The sequence below is a fragment of the Ranitomeya variabilis genome, chromosome 1 (genome assembly GCF_051348905.1).
Source record: "Ranitomeya variabilis isolate aRanVar5 chromosome 1, aRanVar5.hap1, whole genome shotgun sequence".
NCBI lineage: Eukaryota > Metazoa > Chordata > Amphibia > Anura > Dendrobatidae > Ranitomeya > Ranitomeya variabilis.
This window is the reverse complement of record NC_135232.1, coordinates 711,398,429-711,414,711: the sequence shown is the minus strand read 5'-3', so window position 1 is coordinate 711,414,711 and position 16,283 is coordinate 711,398,429. Positions and strand designations below refer to the sequence as shown.

Here is a 16,283-nt window from a genome sequence, read left to right as displayed (position 1 = left end):
TGCTACCCTTCACTACTCTACTGCCCCGCTCCTCTGAACAATTCCATCTGGAGCACCCAAGCCACCGTACCAACCTACACAAGACTCCACTATTCGCACTACGCGGTCGCACTCAATGACGTCACTCTCTAGCGGTCGCTATAATTATAGGGAGGAGCTCGGATCACGTGACAGCCTTTCCCGAACCCGATCATTTTTCGCATAACGCTGTAGTGGGCGGGGTTACTGGTAGGCGGAGCCGGACGTCATGCACAATGTAGACTTGTGCAGCCAATCTTTGTGCAAGGATGTGAATTTCCATAGTAACGCGTTCCTAACCAAGCGTTCGGGGGGCGTGGCTTGACAGTATGTAACACACACAACATATTACTGCAGCACTCGGACAGGACGGGTGAGGGTCCGGCTCTGAGGAGGGCTGCCCACCTTGGCTGCCAGTGTTGCGCGGTGACCTGTGCTGTGTGCGCGCCTCTGTAGGCTCCGCCATGGCCTGGAGTCAGGAGCCAGATGAGCAGCTAGCGGAGGAGGAGGTGATGGCGATGATGCAAGGGCTGAAGATAAGGAGCAGCCTCGTCCTGCAGGAGCCGGCATGTCTGAATGAAGCCTGGAACGGGCCGGTTGTGACCGGGAGGTGAGTAACCTCAGTGTCCGGGGGACTGCAGCACATCCCTGCGGAGCTGAGGGAGATGGCGGCTCATGACTGGAGGGGACAATGGGGACATCCTGGCACAGCTGGAAACCGGAATCTGACAGCAATGCACCCTATAATCCGGCTGTGCCCCCAAAGACGAGCGGCCCAGATGCTGCCAGAAGCCGCTTATTCTGATTCCACCTATGAAGGATAGAAACATTTGGACCATAACCCCGACTATGTGACACCTGAGATTCCTCACTGTGTCCCCCTCTGATGACCGCTGTCCCCAGCCGTCCTCTCTGCAGCTTCTTCAGGTCAGCACCTGGAATGGTGGTCCTGGGGGAATTCGCAGAGGTGCTGAGCACTTGGGGGCTACTTTGCCTTCACTCCAGCTCAAACTGTTTCACTTGGGATGAGGTCAGGTAATTTTGGAAGCCATGTTATTGGAGGAGGGGGCCCAGAGGAGAAGGCTGACGGGGGGACCCCTGGAGGAGAAGGCTGACCGGGAGACCCCTGTAGGAGAAGGCTGACGGGGGACCCCTGTAGGAGAAGGCTGACGGGGGACCCCTGTAGGAGAAGGCTGACGGGGGACCCCTGTAGGAGAAGGCTGACGGGGGACCCCTGTAGGAGAAGGCTGACGGAGGGACCCCTGTAGGAGAAGGCTGACGGGGGACCCCTGTAGGAGAAGGCTGACGGGGGACCCCTGGAGGAGAAGGCTGACGGAGGGACCCCTGGAGGAGAAGGCTGACGGGGGGACCCCTGGAGGAGAAGGCTGACGGAGGGACCCCTGGAGGAGAAGGCTGACGGGGGGACCCCTGGAGGAGAAGGCTGACGGGGGGACCCCTGGAGGAGAAGGCTGACGGGGGGACCCCTGGAGGAGAAGGCTGACGGGGGGACCCCTGGAGGAGAAGGCTGACGGGGGGACCCCTGGAGGAGAAGGCTGACGGGGGGACCCCTGGAGGAGAAGGCTGACGGGGGGACCCCTGGAGGAGAAGGCTGACGGGGGGACCCCTGGAGGAGAAGGCTGACGGGGGGACCCCTGGAGGAGAAGGCTGACGGGGGGACCCCTGGAGGAGAAGGCTGACGGGGGGACCCCTGGAGGAGAAGGCTGACGGGGGGACCCCTGGAGGAGAAGGCTGACGGGGGGACCCCTGGAGGAGAAGGCTGACGGGGGGACCCCTGGAGGAGAAGGCTGACGGGGGGACCCCTGGAGGAGAAGGCTGACGGGGGGACCCCTGGAGGGGAAGGCTGACGGGGGGACCCCTGGAGGAGAAGGCTGACGGGGGGACCCCTGGAGGGGAAGGCTGACGGGGGGACCCCTGGAGGAGAAGGCTGACGGGGGGACCCCTGGAGGAGAAGGCTGACGGGGGGACCCCTGGAGGAGAAGGCTGACGGGGGGACCCCTGGAGGAGAAGGCTGACGGGGGGACCCCTGGAGGAGAAGGCTGACGGGGGGACCCCTGGAGGAGAAGGCTGACGGGGGGACCCCTGGAGGAGAAGGCTGACGGGGGGACCCCTGGAGGAGAAGGCTGACGGGGGGACCCCTGGAGGAGAAGGCTGACGGGGGGACCCCTGGAGGAGAAGGCTGACCGGGGAACCCTTGGAGGAGAGGGCTGAAGGGGGAGCCTGGAGGAGAAAAAGGTGGAGGACAGGCAAGCCTGGAGGAGATGGGTGAACCTGAAGGAGAAAGAGGTGGAGGACAGGGGAGCCTGGAGGAGGGGTAACAAAAAAGAACAAAAGTGCTCCATGTGTGAATCTATTTCAGTTGACACACCACATCCTCAGGATTTCACCACTGCTTACCTGGTGAGGTTGAGCTAGCTTACAGGAACTCAACCTGGGCTGCTGCACCGATCGCCCGTTCACTATGTTTGATATAAACCAAGAAGGTAGGATTGCAATGTAATATGTGCACCGCTGTGAAGGAGGAGAGTCTGATTCCAGGTTAAAAAAAAGGATTTATTGAACTACGCGTTTCAGGGACAGTCCGTTCCCTTTATCAAATAGCTGAAACGTGTAGTTCCATAAATGTTTTTATTTTTTTTTACCTGGAACTGGACTATCCTTCTTCAGTGCAGTGCTTACACAATATCACAATTATCCCTCCTTGTATGAGAGGGAGGGCAGGAGAGCAACCTGGAGGAGAAATAAGGGGAGGACACTGAAGCAAGCAGGGGTACAACCTGGAGGAGAAAGGGGGAGGGCAGGGGAGGAACCTGGAAGAGAAAGAAGGGGAGGACAGGGGAGCAACCTGGAGGAGAAAGATGGGGAGGACAGGGGAGCAATCTGGAGGAGAAAGAGGGGGAGGACAGGGGAGCAACCTGGAGGAGAAAGGGGGAGAGGAACCTGGAGGAGAAAGAGGGGAGGACAGGGGGGCAACCTGGAGGAGAAAGAGGGGGGGGGGACAGGGGAGGAACCTAGAGGGGGAAGGACATTGGAGGAACCCGGAGGAGAAAGGGGGAGGAACCTGGAGGAGAAAGAAGGGGAGGACAGGGGAGCAACCTGGGGGAGGACATGGCAGCAACCTGGAGGAGAAAGGAGAGGACAGGGGAGCAACCTGGAGGAGAAGGAGGGGGAGGGCAGGGGAGCAACCTGGAGGAGAAAGGGAGGACAGGGCAGGAACCTGGATGAGAAAGAGGGGGAGGACATTGGAGGAACCCGGAGGAGAAAAAGAGGGGGAGGAACATGGAGGAGAAAGGGGGAGATGACGGGGAAAATCTGGAGGAGAAACGGAGGGGAGGAACCTGGAGAAAAAACGGGGTGGAGAAAAATGATGAGGGAGGAACCCAGAGTAGAAAGAGGAGGGAGGGAACATGAAGGAGAAAAGGGGAGGGGTATAGGGGAGGAACCTGGAGGAGAAAGGGGGAGGACAGCAGGGGAACCTGGGAGAGAAAGAGGGTGAGGACAGAGGAGTAACATGGAGGAGAAAGAGGGACAGGACAAGGGAGGAGCCTGGAGAAGAAAGAGGGACAGGACAAGGGAGGAGCCTGGAGAAGAAAGATTGAGGACAAGGGAGGATCCTGGAGGAGAAAGGGGGAGGACATGGGCAGAACCTGGAGGAGAAAGGGTTAAGGACGGGAGGAACCTGGAGGAGAAAGGGGGAGGACATGGGCAGAACCTGGAGGGGAAAGGGTTAAGGATGGGAGGAAGCTGTAGGAGAAAGAGGGGGACTACTTGGACAACTTATAAACCATCAGAGTCAAAACAAAAGAAAGTAAAAACCGCACCCTTTTATATAAAGATTGAAGCTCTCAGCGGACACAAGGGCGCACGTCCAAAACCAGGGAGCCCATCCCGGACAGTACCAAGACCACAAAAAACAGAGACAGCGCCACAATGGATGGTGAAAAAATAGGAGCTTACATTTATTCTGCCTCCTGTAGCGACGTTTCGGTCAACAGACCTTTATCAAGCACGTGCTTAATAAAGGTCTGTTTTTGTGTACTTGGACAACTTATCATACCTCGCGACTTGGCCCCGATAAAATAAAAAATCGTATACTCTCCTCCCGCGCTGGCACCGTTCTCCTGGGGCTCCCGTACTGTTGTTGTGACACATGACTCCAGCGCCCAATCAGCGTTGAGGTCACTGTTCCTTTCTGCTGTCGATTTGAGGAGGAAGTCAGGGAGGGATCAGCTGCAGCCCGGACATACTGCTCATGTTCGATTTGTCTGAAGGTGAGGACAGTGACGTCAGCGCTGATTGGACGCCAGGGTCCCATGTCACAACAACCGTACGGCGGACCTGGAACCGCAAGTGCCAACACTACTGAAACGATGTTGGCATGGGAGGCGAATATAGGCTTTATTCTAGGCTTCATTATTTTATCGAGGCTGAACAGTTAGATCAAGTAGGGGTTGTCCTCGTAGTGGACAACCCCTTTAAGTAAGAAGCCACATTGGGATGACAGGTAACATAAGGAAAAGGAGCTATAGGATGAGTAGAGTCCTCTGCACCATGTACAAGGTATGGCAGCTGATTATAGGGCTATTTATTTTTGTAGCAGCATTGATTCCATGGATTCTATATTCTCCTGAGACCCCCTCCCCCACAGTTCCGAGTATGTACTCTTTCATCCTTACTGACTTGTCTTCTTCTAGTGCAGAGCCAGCTTCCAAACAAAAGGCCAACATCTTCAGTAAAGTGCCTGAGTTCACTGTTCCCCAACCTTTCCAAATGATGCTGCGTGAAGCGGAGAAAAGGAAGATGCTCCAGCCTCAGGCCTGGGAAGATCTGCAGGACGGGCAGAGTGCCGATGACGCTGAATGTTTGAAGCAGTTCCGTGCCCGGCCAGCACCTGCTCACGTCTTCCTACCTATGTACAAGGAGATAATGGAGCAGAATGAAAAGAGACGGAAAACTGGCATCCAGAGAAGGAGCCATCATCTTCTGTCCATGCAGAAGCCATTCCAACTCCTGGTACAAGACAAGAGACGACAAGTGGCAAGTGCCTTCACCACCGATGTGCCAAGCAGAAAGAGGCCCATCCTCAAATCTGTTTTAGACCCCACTATCAGTGATGGGCTCAGAGGTGAATAGTGCAGTAGGGATAGGACCAAGCTTAGGCCTCTAGGATCAACATAGTCCTGATTGATTTGTTTTTTTCTTCATAGAGGCAAAAATCTTACAAAAGATTAACGGTCATATACGAGCAAAGAAGCTGCTGGAGAGTTCGTCAGCCCCAGTCCCACTCAGCCGAGACACCCGGGACCCACAATCCAGAGCTTCATGGAGAACCAAGCAGCAGCACCTGGCCTTCTTACAGCAAAACCTGACATTCAAGCCCCAGATAAACTCTTGTGCCCCTGACTTCCAGAGGCTGCATCGCAATTTCCAAAAAAGCTGTTTGAAAAATCAGAGAATGCAAGAACAGACCGAGACAAAGCCTTTCAATCTGCGCACAGCCAGTCTCCGCTCCAAGAGACGCAGCAGATTGCATGATGTCCAGGTAAGAACCGCCGGTGGGTGGTGGGTCTGCAACATGGCCTCCATACATAACGGATACTGATTCACATGAGATACATGGGAGGTGAGGATGGGCGCTGCAGGATACTGATCCACATGTGATACATGGGAGGTGAGGATGAGCGCTGCAGGATACTGATCCACATGAGATACATGGGAGGTGAGGACGAGCTCTGCAGGATACTGATCCACATGAGATAAATGGGAGGTGAGGACGAGCGCTGCAGGATACTGATCCACATGAGATACATGGGAGGTGAGGATGAGCGCTGCAGGATACTGATCCACATGAGACACATGGGAGGTGAGGATGAGCGCTGCAGGATACTGATTCACATGAGATAGATGAGAGGTGAGGACGAGCTCTGCAGGATACTGATCCACATGAGATACATGGGAGGTGAGGACGAGCTCTGCAGGACACTGATCCACATGAGATACATGGGAGGTGAGGACGAGCTCTGCAGGATACTGATCCACATGTGATACATGGGAGGTGAGGATGAGTGCTGCAGGATACTGATTCACATGAGATACATGGGAGGTGAGGATGGGCGCTGCAGGATACTGATCCACATGTGATACATGGTAGGTGAGGATGAGCGCTGCAGGATACTGATCCACATGAGATACATGGGAGGTGAGGACGAGCGCTGCAGGATACTGATTCGCATGAGATACATGGGAGGTGAGGATGAGCGCTGCAGGATACTGATCCACATGAGATACATGGGAGGTGAGGATGAGCGCTGCAGGATACTGATCCACATGAGATACATGGGAGGTGAGGACGAGCTCTGCAGGATACTGATCCACATGAGATACATGGGAGGTGAGGACGAGCTCTGCAGGATACTGATCCACATGAGATAAATGGGAGGTGAGGACGAGCGCTGCAGGATACTGATCCACATGAGATACATGGGAGGTGAGGATGAGCGCTGCAGGATACTGATCCACATGAGACACATGGGAGGTGAGGATGAGCGCTGCAAGATACTGATTCAAATGAGATACATGAGAGGTGAGGACGAGCGCTGCAGGATACTGATCCACATAGACACATGGGAGGTGAGGACAAGAGCTGCAGGACACTGATCCACATGAGATACATGGGAGGTGAGGACGAGCGCTGCAGGATACTGATCCACACGAGACACATGGGAGGTGAGGATGAGCGCTGCAGGATACTGATTCACATGAGATACATGGGAGGTGAGGACGAGCGCTGCAGGATACTGATCCACATGAGACACATGGGAGGTGAGGACGAGCGCTGCAGGACACTGATCCACATGAGATACATGGGAGGTGAGGACGAGCGCTGCAGGATACTGATCCACATGTGATACATGGGAGGTGAGGATGAGCGCTGCAGGATACTGATCCACATGAGATACATGGGAGGTGAGGACGAGCGCTGCAGGATACTGATTCGCATGAGATACATGGGAGGTGAGGATGAGCGCTGCAGGATACTGATCCACATGATACATGGGAGGTGAGGACGAGTGCTGTGGGATACTGATCCAAATAACTCTCTCCTCATCTCCGGACCCAGCTGCTCCACTCCTCCCCATGCCAGGGACTTTTGCAATGAGTGATCACTCATGCAGAGGAAAGAGACTTAGGGTACCGTCTCACAGTGGCACTTTGGTCGCTACGACGGCACGATCCGTGACGTTCCAGCGATATCCATACGATATCGCTGTGTCTGACACGCTACTGCGATCAGGGACCCCGCTGAGAATCGTACATCATAGCAGATCGTTTGAAACTTTCTTTCATCGTCTAGTGTCCCGCTGTGGCGGCATGATCGCATCGTGTAACAAAGGTTGTATACGATGTGCGCACAGTAACCAACGGCTTCTACATCGCAAATACGTCATGAAATTATCGCTCCAGCGTCGTGCATTGCAAAGTGTGACCGCTGTCTACGATGCTGGAGCGATATTGGAGCGACGGTGGAGCGTCACGGATCGTGCCGTCGTAGCGACCAAAGTGCCACTGTGAGACGGTACCCTAAATGTTTCTACATAGAATTTAGAAGGATTCTGTTAATCAGTTTTTAATCACATGATATCATAGACCTAATAAAAAAAAGAGAATTAACTATGTAAAGGCAAAATGAGCAATTTTAAGTGTTCATTGCCCTATATTATGATGACTGCAGTATATTAAGAGGATACAAATTTTGATGCGAATGCTTCTTTAAGATTCAGTGGATTGATCATCTGAGGACCTGAGTTTGTGTGGAATGTGTCATGTGTTACTGTTCCTGCAGAAAACCTCCATGGAGGCGCCTCCTCGCAGATTGCTGGCGAGTCTTTCCAGCTTATCAGCCAACACTCTTCCAGTTTACATTACGGATTGCACCAAGAGGCGGGAAATGGCCATCAGGTAATGAAAAGTTCTATGGGAAACCAACCCTTGTCTCACCAGTTCAGATCGTGAGAACACCACAAAATACTGTCCCACCTGGCAGCTGGAGCCCATTGTATGTTTATTTCCTGGATATGATGGTTCTCAGTGCGGATGTTCCCTGTGAGGTCTGGAGTTTGGTAGCATAGTTCCGATGGATTCCTTTCTTTAGATACAACGTTCTCACACGGTCTTCCAGAGATCAGCATTTCTGACTCCGCGGCTGAGACTCTGTTGTGGTGCTCAGTGACGTGCAAGCAGCGGTGCAGGATAACAATCTGTGACACTTGTCATACTGTTTTATTCTACCATATAACAAGTTCTCGCGGGGTAATGCTCCAGAATGGCCTACGGTAGTCTCCTGTCCATGCACGCTTTCTCAAGAACAGGCTTTCATTTTTCATAGGAAAGTTTTAGGGGTTTTACACTATACGTTGGATTAAAACCTAGAAATTCATGTACGTCACCAGGACAAAGAATAAGGACATGCCTTTCCTTTAGGATTTTTACAGGTTAAATAGCGCTGTAAACAAGGCACATGTCTGTGAAATGGACAGGTCCGGCACTATGTGGTTTCAGTTTACAAAGCAATCTTTAAAGCAGATGTGACTAGAGCCTAAGCATCCACCTACGGATCATTGGGGACCTGGGAAGTAACATACACCCAATGATCCTAGCAAAATGCCACCACTATGATGGGTAACTCTTGGAACAGGGGGGCTTGCTACCCTATATTTTATAATGCATGCAGTCCACAGACTCACTTTCTTGCAGATCTTCTGTACAGGATAGGGATAAACAGGCCACCGAGAGAGAAAAGTGGCTTCTTGAGCATCAGCAGAAATCTCTGGCAATGCAGAACAACGTGTCCAGACGGGCTAGAGCACTGGATTCACACAAGCCTTTAGCGGAATGTAAAGACGAGAACCTGAAACAGAAGAGGTAAGTAATGTGGGTGATGTGTTATCAAGGTTGCTGGAGTTACACAACTCCAGCCTGGCTGCCATGTAAGTCCACAGAGAATGGCAGCTTTCACCAGAACTTGGGAGGTTCCTTGAGCGGTCTGATGTAGGAGAGCAGGATTTACAATAGATCGGGCCTCACCTTAGCTCACAGGTACCACAACCTTTCTTTCTCCACTCGGCCTGGTCCTGCTGACCACCCACTTACCTGACACATTAGTTCCTTAGGACACACTGCACTAAACTAGGTGTAGTCTTGTTGCCCTAAATTATGTAAGCAATAAAAATCTTAAATACAGCCCAAAAGTAATATAATATGGGCAGCTCAAAAATACAAGAAAAAGGGAAGCCAATGTCCAATAGAATAAAATAAATACTTTATTAATTTAAACAACAAAAATTGACACACATAAATATCAAAAAAGAGAACCAAATGCAGAGTATGCCTGGTCACTCAAAAAGTGGTATAGATCTTTCCTAGATGTAGTGCAAGTGAAGTGCTATGTATAAATGACATATTTCAATGCATAGGAAAAAACTCCATGTCGATATTTAAAAAAAAAATGCTGTTCAAAAATAAATAACATAGGTCACAAGAGTCAAACTCATGCAAATCTGGCCCGCAAACTGATAACATTTGGCCCGCGGGGAAGGCAGCCCTCCCACCCCTGTCCTGCAGCCTTAAGGAGCTGCGTCAGAGACAAGCAAGTGCCCTGTGCACAGTGAATGTAATGTTACTTGCCGGCACTTCTCCAGACCGCCTACTGAAATGTCCAACCAGAAAAGAGAAGTCCTAACAGGTGACCAGACAAGAGATGCTTCTGTGTAAGAATAGAGAAGACCTTTCTTCTGTACATGATAAAGCCCCATTGGTGGCAGCGTGCTTCTGCGGGAGGAAGGGGTGGGAGAATTGTACTTGCTCCTGTGCCATTCAGAAACACAGCAGGGATTCACCGCACGTACTGCTCTCCTGGGCTGAACATTACAGTACTGTAGCTTTGCTTACATTTTCATTCCATACCACTTGTTTTTTCCTTTGCTACATTATTGAAGCTTTTGATGTCAGTCTTGTCGAATTGCTAGTGTGCTTAAATTTTACTTGTTTTCTTCAAGATTCAAAATTTGCCATCTTAAAAGGCATCAGAAAAAGACCCCATTCTCCCCCATATACACATTCTGTAGCAAAGCATACTACAGTAGGAAAGTGCCGGAATCTGGTACTCTTCCCTGCAAGGTCACCCACCCCTGCAGCAAGTAGTGAGTGTGGAGTTGTGACTTGAAGAGGTAGTGGCATTTCCCTGGTGTCGTACCTGGGAGGCACCATTTCATCTTGACTCCCTCCATGTGACTGCAGACTTGTGAATCCTCCCAGCGCACACTGCTCGCTGTGAGGATTCTCCGATGTCAGTAGCGGGAACAGCGGTCACGTGAGTGCAAGTCTGCGATATGCAAACTCCTGGAGAGAACCTGACTAAACTGTTTCCGGCCTCGTGTAATATACTAATGTTGAGCATGGTAAAACAAGACTAGTCAGATTCTGGCCAGGAGTTTGCATATCGCATACTTGCAGTCATGTGACTGCTGTTTACGGCACTGACTTCGGAGAATCCTCACAGCGAGCAGTGTGCGCTGGGAGGATTCACAAGTCTGCAGTCACACAGAGTGACTGCAGACTTGTCATTTTACACCAGACAACTCCTTTAACCCCTTCACAACATATGACATACTTATATTTGTTGATAAGGAAAAACGCCCTCCGTTGTAGACATTGTTTTAATAAATATCAAGGTTGGCCAGCGACTTTGTCCAAGTTTTTAATTTTGTCTCTCTGTGTATTTGAGTTTGACATCCCTGCTGTAGGTAGAATGCAGGGCAAAAAAAAGTATTCAAGAAAACAATGAATTCATCCCACAAACTGAACAATAAATAATGCTGATAATCCATAATAGAAGTTAGTCTGAAGAATAAGATCAAGTGGTCTGTAAGGGATAGAAAAGGCACAGAGTCCTCAAGTGAATCAGCGTTATGTGGTGAAAGAAAGTGCAGTGTTGGGATTAGTAACTACGTGATCCGATGTATTCATCTAATATAACACTCATGTAATAGATTAAGCCTTATAACTAAAGTGCAATGCCGGGATTAGTAACTGTAGGTGACCCGATATATACACTGCTCAAAAAATAAAGGGAACACTAAAATCCCACATCCTAGATATCACTGAATGAAATATTCCAGTTGTAAATCTTTATTCATTACATAGTGGAATGTGTTGAGAACAATAAAACCTAAAAATGATCAATGTAAATCACAACTAATATCCCAGGGAGGTCTGGAGTTGGAATGATGCTCAAAATCAAAGTAGAAAATGAAGTTACAGGCTGATCCAACTTCAGTGGAAATGCCTCAAGACAAGGAAATGATGCTCAGTAGTGTGTGTGGCCTCCACGTGCCCGTATGACCTCCCTACAATGACTGGGCATGCTAATGATGAGGCGGCGGATGGTCTCCTGAGGGATCTCCTACACCTGGACTAAAGCATCCGCCATCTCCTGGACAGTCTGTGGTGCAATGTGACGTTGGTGGATGGTGCGAGACATGATGTCCCAGATGTGTTCAATCGGATTCAGGTCTGGGGAATGGGCAGGCCAGTCCATATTTTCAATGCCTTGCAGGAACTGCTGACACACTCCAGCCACATGAGGTCTGGCATTGTCCTGCATTAGGAGGAACCCAGGGCCAACTGCACCAGCATATGGTCTCACAAGGGGTCTGAGGATCTCATCTCGGTACCCAATGGCAGTCAAGCTACCTCTGGTGAGCACATGGAGGGCTGTGCGGCCCTCTAAAGAAATGCCACCCCACACCATTACTGACCCACAGCCAAACTGGTCATGCTGAAGGATGTTGCAGGCAGATCGCTCTCCACGGCGTCTCCAGACTCTGTCACGTCTGTTACATGTGCTCAGTGTGAACTTGCTTTCATCTGTGAAGAGCACAGAGCGCCAGTGGCGATTTTGCCAATCCTGGTGTTCTGTGGAAAATGCCAAGCGTCCTGCACGGTGTTGGGCTGTGAGCACAACCCCCATCTGTGGACGTCGGGCACTCAGACCATCCTCATAGAGTCGGTTTCTAACGGTTTGTGCAGACACATGCACATTTGTGGCCTGCTGGAGGTCTTTTTGCAGGGCTTTGGCAGTGCTCATCCTGTTCCTCCTTGCACAAAGGCTGAGGTAGTGGTCCTGCTGCTGGGTTGTTGCTCTCCTACGGCCCCCTCCACATCTCCTGGTGTACTGGCCTGTCTCCTGGTAGCGCCTCCAGCCTCTGGACACTATGCTGACAGACACAGCAAACCTTCTTGCCACAGCTCGCATTGATGAGCCATCCTGGATGAGCTGCACTACCTGAGCCACTTGTGTGCGTTGTAGAGTCCGTCTCAAGCTACCACGAGTGTGAAAGCACAACCAACATTCATAAGTGACCAAAACATCAGCCAGAAAGCATTGGTACTGAGATGTGGTCTGTAGTCCCCACCTGCAGAACCACTCCTTTATTGAGTGTGTCTTGATAATTGCCAATAATTTCCATCTGTTGTCTATTCTGGTTGCACAACAGCATGTGAAATTGATTGTCAAACAGTGTTGCTTCCTAAGTGGACAGTTTGATTTCACAGAAGTTTGATTTACTTGGAGTTATATTCTGTTGTTTAAGTGTTCCCTTGATATTTTTGAACAGTGTATTTATCTAACACTCAAGTAATAAAATAAGCCTCATAACTAAAGTGCAATGCCGCGATTAGTAACTGTAGGTGACCCGATTTATTCATCTAATATAACACTTATGGAACCCAGAGTGCTGGTAGCAAGGATCCCACGCCATGTGTAGCATCTTTTCATACAATCCCCCTGGAAGACGCTGACACGAGGTATGGAAATATCTCATTTCTACATGGCACTTCACTTGCACTACATCTAGGAAAGATCTGTAGCATTTCCTGATGCCTAGCATACTCTGCATTTGGTTCTCTTTTTAATATTGGTGGGTGTCAATATTTCTTTGTTGGAATGAATAATATGTATATTTTATTCTCTTGGGCATTGGTTTCCCTTTTTTGTGTAGGTTTTATGTAAGCAATAATCGGGCACAAAGTCTCTGCCTCCTGCACTCCATACACGATTATACCGAGAGATATTCAGCTTCAACTTGTGTTTTATCATCTAGACATTCGGACCACAGAAGAAGTCAGGAATACAAATTGGAGCTGGAGGCAATGAAGGAGCGTGTCCGCACGAGAGCCTATCTCCTTGAGCAAGTCACCAAGGTCAGCAGTACTGTCAGGCTTTTGATTAGACTTCTTTTGTCTTGAGCCCATTTTACCTCCTTGGTCTTTGTTAGGGGTGTGCCACCAAAGACATGGAGCGCGGGTCTACACAGACCTTGATAAACGCCAGGTGGAATGACGACAGTCTGAGTGAAGGCCATGGCAGCAGGCTTCAAGACGTAGAATCCTGATAAGGCAAGTAAGGAAAGCAGAGGGCAGCCCTGGGGAAGTCACAGTGAGGTCTGAGTCCGGGGACACCGCTAATATCGGCATAAGGACAGTAGAAGTTTTCCAAGTAATGAATAAACTGAGTGAAGAGGTGTCATGCTGGATAGTATAGCGCTGACGGATGGTGCAGTGCATGGCCGACATTGGCTGAGTGTCTTTGGAGTGTGAAGGAAGGAAAGCCATGAGAACACGGGGAACAGAAAAACTCCTTGCAGATGTAGTGGGCTTTGAACCCAGGACCCCATAGTTAAGCACTAAGCTTGCAATAGTCAGATGGTGCAATAGTCAGTGCTGCCAGTTAGCAACTACTTGACTGTTAGTTCTTACACCCATAGTAAATGATGAAGTAGACCCGGATCACCCCTTTAACAATAAAGCTTTAACAGTGGTGTCACATGAGCGCTAATAATTACAATGGCCTATGTTTCCTCCTCTCTCCCATCACGGAAAATGATAGTGATTGCAGAGGACCTCCTCCTCTTGGTGCACAGCAGGCTGTTTTTATGCAGCCGGTGTATGGCCAGTTGTCAGCCATTCGTACTGATTGACACCAGGCGAAGGAAAAACACTTTTTTGGGGAATGTTTTTCAATAAAATAAGGTAGAAAAAATCCAATTAAAATATATATTCTAATTCATAAATGCTGTTAAAGGGGAAAAAAAATTAAAAACTCCAGAATTGTGTTTTTTTGGTCGCTGCAGCACTATATTAAAAAAGCAATAAGAAGGAAAATGTCACGTCGACCTAAGAATGGTATTAACAAAAACACCAGCTCGCCATGCAAAAATCAGTCATGTAGCTCCATTTATGGAGAAATGAAAGTGATCGGGCTCACAAAGTGGCAGCTCAAATCAAACTAACGATTTTTCTCTACAACTTTGGCATCAATAATTCTGGACCTGGAGACTCGGGTGGTCATTTTACTGTACAGCGAGTGCTGTGAAAACCACACACAAAAATCAACGGGAGATTTTTTTTTTCCAAATTACTGCACTTGAAATTTTTTGGCCATTTTCCCTTATTACATATCGTAAAATAAATGGTAGTGCGGTAAAGACTACATTTTGTCCCCCAAAAAGCATGCCTTCATACAGACTACGTAGAGGAAAAAAATAAAGAAAAGTTATGGTTGTTTTAAAATAGGAGAGGAAAAAATTTAAATGCAAAAAACCATAAATTAGGTGAGTTCTTAAAGGGAATCTGTCAGCAGGTTTTATGTAATCTGACAGCAGCACGAGGCAGGGCTAAACCAGAGATTTCAACTGTGCCTCTTATCAACCTCCGTCGAGATGGTTACTAGTAATGATTGTTTTATCAGCAGGAGCTCATCACTGCTGGGACAGGACATGAGTGACTTCACCCCCTTGTATGATGAGCAGCTCACTGTCTATAGCTACGTACACTGAGAACCTGATGGGTGTGAGGTCAGTTATATGTGTTGTGGGTAAAGCAGATGTGCTGTGGGCGGGGTTAGCTGTGCTGTGGGTGGGCGGGGTTAGCTGTGGTGTGGGAGGGGTTAGCTGTGTTGTGGGCAGGGCAGCTTTTTCAGCTTTGAAGAAAAAAAACTGATTGCATCACAGCTACAGCACCCAGTAACCTAAGTGACACATCGCTGGAATTGGGCTCTCTGCCAATACATAGTGCTGCTGTCAGATTACATAGCAAACACCTGCTGACAGTCCATTTAAGAAAAACTTAAAGGCAGTGCCCAACTGGAAAGCGCAGAGGTGGATTTACTACAGCCGTAAGGATTAACGTTTTCGCATACAAAGCGCTGAGCCAAACTGGCAAAGTTGAAAAAGAAGCAGCTTGAGGTCTCCCAGCCCTGCCGGCAATGACAGATCCTGTGGTTAGTAGGTGTAATAGGAGCGCGGTGGGCTGCCAGATCAGACGGTGGCTCGGTGGGCTGCCGGATCAGACGGTGGTGCGGTGGGTTTGCCATCTCAGACTCTCTTTTCTCTGTAGGGTTTCCATGTCCACATTCTGGAGATAAAGATCTACCTGACCAGCAGAAGAATGGACGATTCAGACACTGGACATCACTGAGGAATCGCTTGCCTCCAGTCATTTCCCATTAGTTGTACATCTTTTTATCATTTCATGCTTGTACTCAGGGTCAGCCATTAGGGTTGTTCAACATTGATACAGATTCCCAGTGGAAACCACTCCATTAAATGACTGCCTATTTAGGCAATGTAGATAAGCAGCAAATAACCCTAATGTGATGCACTACAGATACAAGCAATCCTTGGTGTTTGCATTTTTTGTAATGTTTATGAGTGGAAAATTATCTAGTAAAAACAAGAAATGCAACAATTGTTTAACTGGAAATTGTCTCCGCCATCGTGAGCAGAAATTGTACTGGGCTGCCAGTAACAGCTTCACGTGTCCTTCCTGGTATGAGACTGCTAATGAGATGAGATGTGTAAAGGGGCCAAACGGCAGCAAAGCTGGGGGAATCCATTAATGTTTGTGAGACTGACCAACCAAAGTACAGATGCTTCTGACAAAATTAGAATATCATCAAAAAGTTAATTTTATTTCAGTTCTTCAATACAAAAAGTGGATCTCATTTTAGATAGAGTCATTACACAGAGTGATCTATTTCAAGTGTTTATTGATATAAGGTCAATAGTGTCCTCTTATGGAGGAGACTGATTACATAGCATTAGCATATTTACACAATCACTCAGCATTACTATTTTTTACTATATTTAGTCTAGAAAAAAAGGCGACTGAGGGGCGATCTAATAACCATG

General features: G+C 49.2%; 2 protein-coding genes across 6 annotated transcripts in view; one reads left to right on the top strand and one right to left on the bottom strand.

The window, feature by feature from the left end:
- COQ6 (coenzyme Q6, monooxygenase) overlaps window positions 1–189 on the bottom strand; it is a 52,101-nt gene extending 51,912 nt beyond the window's left edge. For 2 of the 3 annotated variants that reach the window (XR_013216490.1, XM_077267398.1), the window contains exon 1: window positions 75–189. The gene's annotated coding sequence lies outside the window, so the exon portion shown is untranslated. The remainder of the gene's footprint in view (window positions 1–74) is intronic. The other variant, XM_077267399.1, reaches the window with a different exon arrangement.
- A 110-nt stretch (window positions 190–299) lies between these two features.
- On the top strand, window positions 300–15,852 carry FAM161B (FAM161 centrosomal protein B). Of its 3 annotated transcripts, none has more exons than XM_077267395.1 (8): window positions 300–628; window positions 4,731–5,161; window positions 5,244–5,578; window positions 7,880–7,995; window positions 8,791–8,958; window positions 13,197–13,296; window positions 13,371–13,491; window positions 15,490–15,852. In XM_077267395.1, exons 1-7 carry the CDS (start codon window positions 483–485, stop codon window positions 13,485–13,487), a joined length of 1,413 nt encoding a protein of 470 aa, XP_077123510.1. In that variant the 5' UTR covers window positions 300–482; the 3' UTR covers window positions 13,488–13,491; window positions 15,490–15,852. The 3 variants fall into 3 exon arrangements, with proteins under 3 accessions (XP_077123510.1, XP_077123511.1, XP_077123512.1); XM_077267396.1 differs by having other exon boundaries at window positions 324–628; window positions 13,371–13,495; window positions 15,490–15,605; XM_077267397.1 differs by having other exon boundaries at window positions 494–628; window positions 4,736–5,161.
- Window positions 15,853–16,283: the final 431 nt, after the last annotated feature.